This window comes from Rhincodon typus, chromosome 11 (assembly GCF_021869965.1).
Source record: "Rhincodon typus isolate 14 chromosome 11, sRhiTyp1.1, whole genome shotgun sequence".
Taxonomy (NCBI): domain Eukaryota; kingdom Metazoa; phylum Chordata; class Chondrichthyes; order Orectolobiformes; family Rhincodontidae; genus Rhincodon; species Rhincodon typus.
The window spans coordinates 69523559-69526927 of record NC_063342.1 but is presented as its reverse complement, the minus strand read 5'-3'; the positions used below and the strand labels follow the sequence as shown (position 1 = coordinate 69526927).

At 40.8% G+C, this 3369-nt stretch overlaps 1 protein-coding gene across 1 annotated transcript in view; it reads right to left on the bottom strand.

Annotated features, from left to right (window-relative positions):
• Positions 1 to 386: 386 nt before the first annotated feature.
• esd (esterase D/formylglutathione hydrolase) overlaps positions 387 to 3369 on the bottom strand; it is a 27713-nt gene continuing 24730 nt past the window's right edge. The window contains exons 6-8 of the mRNA XM_048602535.1: positions 1532 to 1651; positions 876 to 1043; positions 387 to 782 (exon numbers count right to left, since the gene is read on the bottom strand). Coding sequence (XP_048458492.1) covers positions 702 to 782; positions 876 to 1043; positions 1532 to 1651 — 369 coding nt within the window. The 3' untranslated portion in view covers positions 387 to 701. The remainder of the gene's footprint in view (positions 783 to 875; positions 1044 to 1531; positions 1652 to 3369) is intronic.

The following is a 3369-nucleotide window of genomic DNA, read 5'->3' as shown; positions in this document are numbered from 1 at the left end:
GAACAATGACTGAAGAGAGCCAGCCCCTTTAAGCAGCTGCAATGGTCACAATAGAAAGGTGAATTTGCACTTAAGCACCACAGGCTGTAATCTGTGTGATGGATCCCACTCACCAAATACGATCAAGTACACGTCTACTCGGAGCCAACATTTCAAATCCGTGTCTGAGTTGTGAATCATTCTGGTCGTTCAGAGTATTTCAGTTCAAATTCTTCTTGAAAAAAAGTTATTACAGATTTCCCAGAGTGGTATTCATTTAAGCGGTCAATGCTGTCTGAACCTCTGCCAACTCTAAGTTTACTGGCAAAGGAGCTGCAGGGAATACAACTTGTCAGGATCGCTGAGATGACAGCAACATGTTGTTACAAAGGAAGATCAAGTCAACCTGCTGTTTAATTGACTTTATTTAAAGGTTGTGCTCACAGATTGTTTTCATTGGGTTGGTATGGGCATGATGTTAGATTTCAAAAAAACAAATCAAGTACAGTGACTTCATTTGGACACATCTCCATTCTCAAGATGAGCACAGATCAGTGCGGGTCAACAAGTTGTCCAGATCCTGCCAGCCACCACGTGCAGACAAGGGAAATAATGTTCATCATCCTGGGACATCATGGGAACAGCTAATTTTTCAGGTTATGCTCTACGACTGCTACATGATTAAAAGGCACAGCTGAGATGATCATTACTGCTGGTGACGCTTAAGCATTCAGGTACTTTGCATGATGCTTGATATGGTCTGTAATAAATGTCTCAATGAAGTAGTAGCCATGGTCATATCCCTGAAGGAAGCAAAATTGTTAAAATTCATTGAGAGATTGGAATGGGATAAAAATCACATTGTTTTGACTAATTCAAACCCTGGTCACACTTGCCTCCTGAAGCCGAAAAACAACAGGTATCTTCTTGTCAGTACAAGCTGTGATGAAGCTATCAGGGAGTAACTGTCCTGCAGCCAGGAACTGATCATCCTTCCCTTGGTCAATAAGTATATCCAGGAGAGGTCCTGAATAGGTTTTCACCAGGCAAGTGGCATCATAGGCCTATAGGAAATAGAGAAATTAATTCTGCAAGCCAGTCAAACAGAAATGGTTCATCTGCTTGTTTACAAACATCTTTGATGCTTACTCACACCTCTTAAGAGTAGGAAACTCAAATTAATCCATACAGATTGGCAATCATAGGGAATTCAAACACATGCCAAGAATTGTTTTCAGTCCCAACATCTTAGCTATTGGAAGAATGTAGTTTCCACATATTTACTAAGTGGCGCAGCAGGGTCAGTAGGGATCCCAGATCCCACAAAAAGTGTATTGTCATGGGATAGTCGACAGTCAGCCCCAAAACAGAATTAGCATTTTTCCATTGAGAACTGTTTTGGCAGCTTTGGGGAGTATATTGAGGATGCTAAAAAGAATTTGAAAAATAAAACATTGAGATCCTCGTTTAAAAGTGCCCCAACTTGTTAAAAGAAAATCACAAGTGAATTTAAAAATTAATCGTACTTTTCCTGCTAATATTGTAACCTTACCTCCCATTTGCTTTTATCAGAGCCAAGGTATCCAGTGAATGCTTTCTGGCCCCAAGGGCACTGCACAGGGTTGCAGATAGGAGCAAGTGCTGACACTGACTGCCCAGATGTTATCAGAGATTAAAAGCAGAAATAAAGAATTAATATATCATCTCACTTTTCAATATTGTTGCACACACATCTTACATAATGGAGAGAGTGATTCAGTTTACAAATTTCAGTGCTGCATCACTCACCATTAGATTGCTTCTCAAATTATGTACATTTAATGGGCAGAAATCAGTGTTTAACAAACGTAAAGAACACAGAAAATAAGTTGGTTAAATAAGGCTCACATTAATTGAGAATAAATACTTTTTAATACATAATTGCTGATATCAAATCTCTAGAATGTGGTGCAGGGAAGGGTAATTTAAAAATCCATTATGTTAGCTAGCCTTACAGCAATAAAAGATTTCTTTATGAGGCAGCAAGATCTGTAATGGGATGAAAATTTACAAACACACTCCAACCACTGATTCTAAGGCAGCCTGTGCCAGCCTCCAGCAGGGTTGGGCTAACCATGGCTGGTAGCACTCACTCGACTGAAGTGCTAAGCAATGACCACGTCCAAAAAGAGAAAGCCCAACCAGCAACAGCACAGAGTGCTCCACCTTCAATACTGTCAGCAGAGTGTCAACTCTGGTGAAAGAGAATCCTTGTATTGCCAGATATTTATTCAGGCAATTGCCATTCCCAGTGTGGCACTGGAATTTATAACAGAAATAGAGACAAACAACAACTGGATATTTGCCTTGAAAATGAATACTAAATAAAGTTTGCCTCTGTACAATTATTCTCAACTCATGATCCCTGTTTCAACTCAAAGTTGCGTTTGGTCTCAACTTCCGATGATAAGAAATTGATTAGTAAATTAAATGCATGTAATACACAATATATTTATACAGCTGTCTAGAAGTAGAGATATAGATAGGGATTTAGATGGATAGGCACAGGTAAATTATACATCAATGAAGAGATAAATCCTCTGCATGGTGACTCAGGTTAGTGTGATGGAAGTGTACTTCTCCAGCCTCTCAACATGATCCTTACTATTATATCATTCTGCTTAACATCTTCCACACCTTCTCCACGCCTCAACATCCTAACACAAAGGCTTTAAGTTTACGTTATTTATGTCTGTTGCTCTCCTCTTAAAGTAGCAACAAAATCATTTCATGAGAAGAGAAAGAAATCCAGTTATTTTTGGTACTTTTATTGTCTTTTCAAATTTTCCTAAATGACACTCCAAAGTACTTTGTTTTTAATCTTTTCACACATTTTTGCACCAACATATTGAAGAGATAAATACACAAGTTAGCAGAGATAACAAGGTGTAGAAGCTGGATGAACACAGCAGGCCAAGCAGCATCATAGGAGCAGAAAGGCTGACGTTTCGGGCCTAGACCCTTCATCAGAAATGAGGGAGGGGAAGGGGGTTCTGAAATAAATAGGGAGAGATGGGGAGGCGGATAGAAGATGGATAGAGAAGATAGGTGGAGAGGAAACAGACAGGTCAAAGAGGCAGGGATGGAGCCAGTAAAGGTGAGTGTAGGTGGGGAGGTAGAGAGGAGATAGGTCAGTCCAGGGAGGACGGACAGGTCAAGGGGGCGGGATGAGGTTAGTAGGCAGGAAATGGGGATAGGTGGGAGGAAGAACAGGTTAGGGAGGCGGGGACAAGCTGGGCTGGTTTTGGGATGCGGTAGGGGGAGGGGAGATTTTGAAGCTTGTGAAATCCACATTGATACCATTGGGCTGCAGGGTTCCCAAGCAGAATATGAGTTGCTGTTCCTGCAACC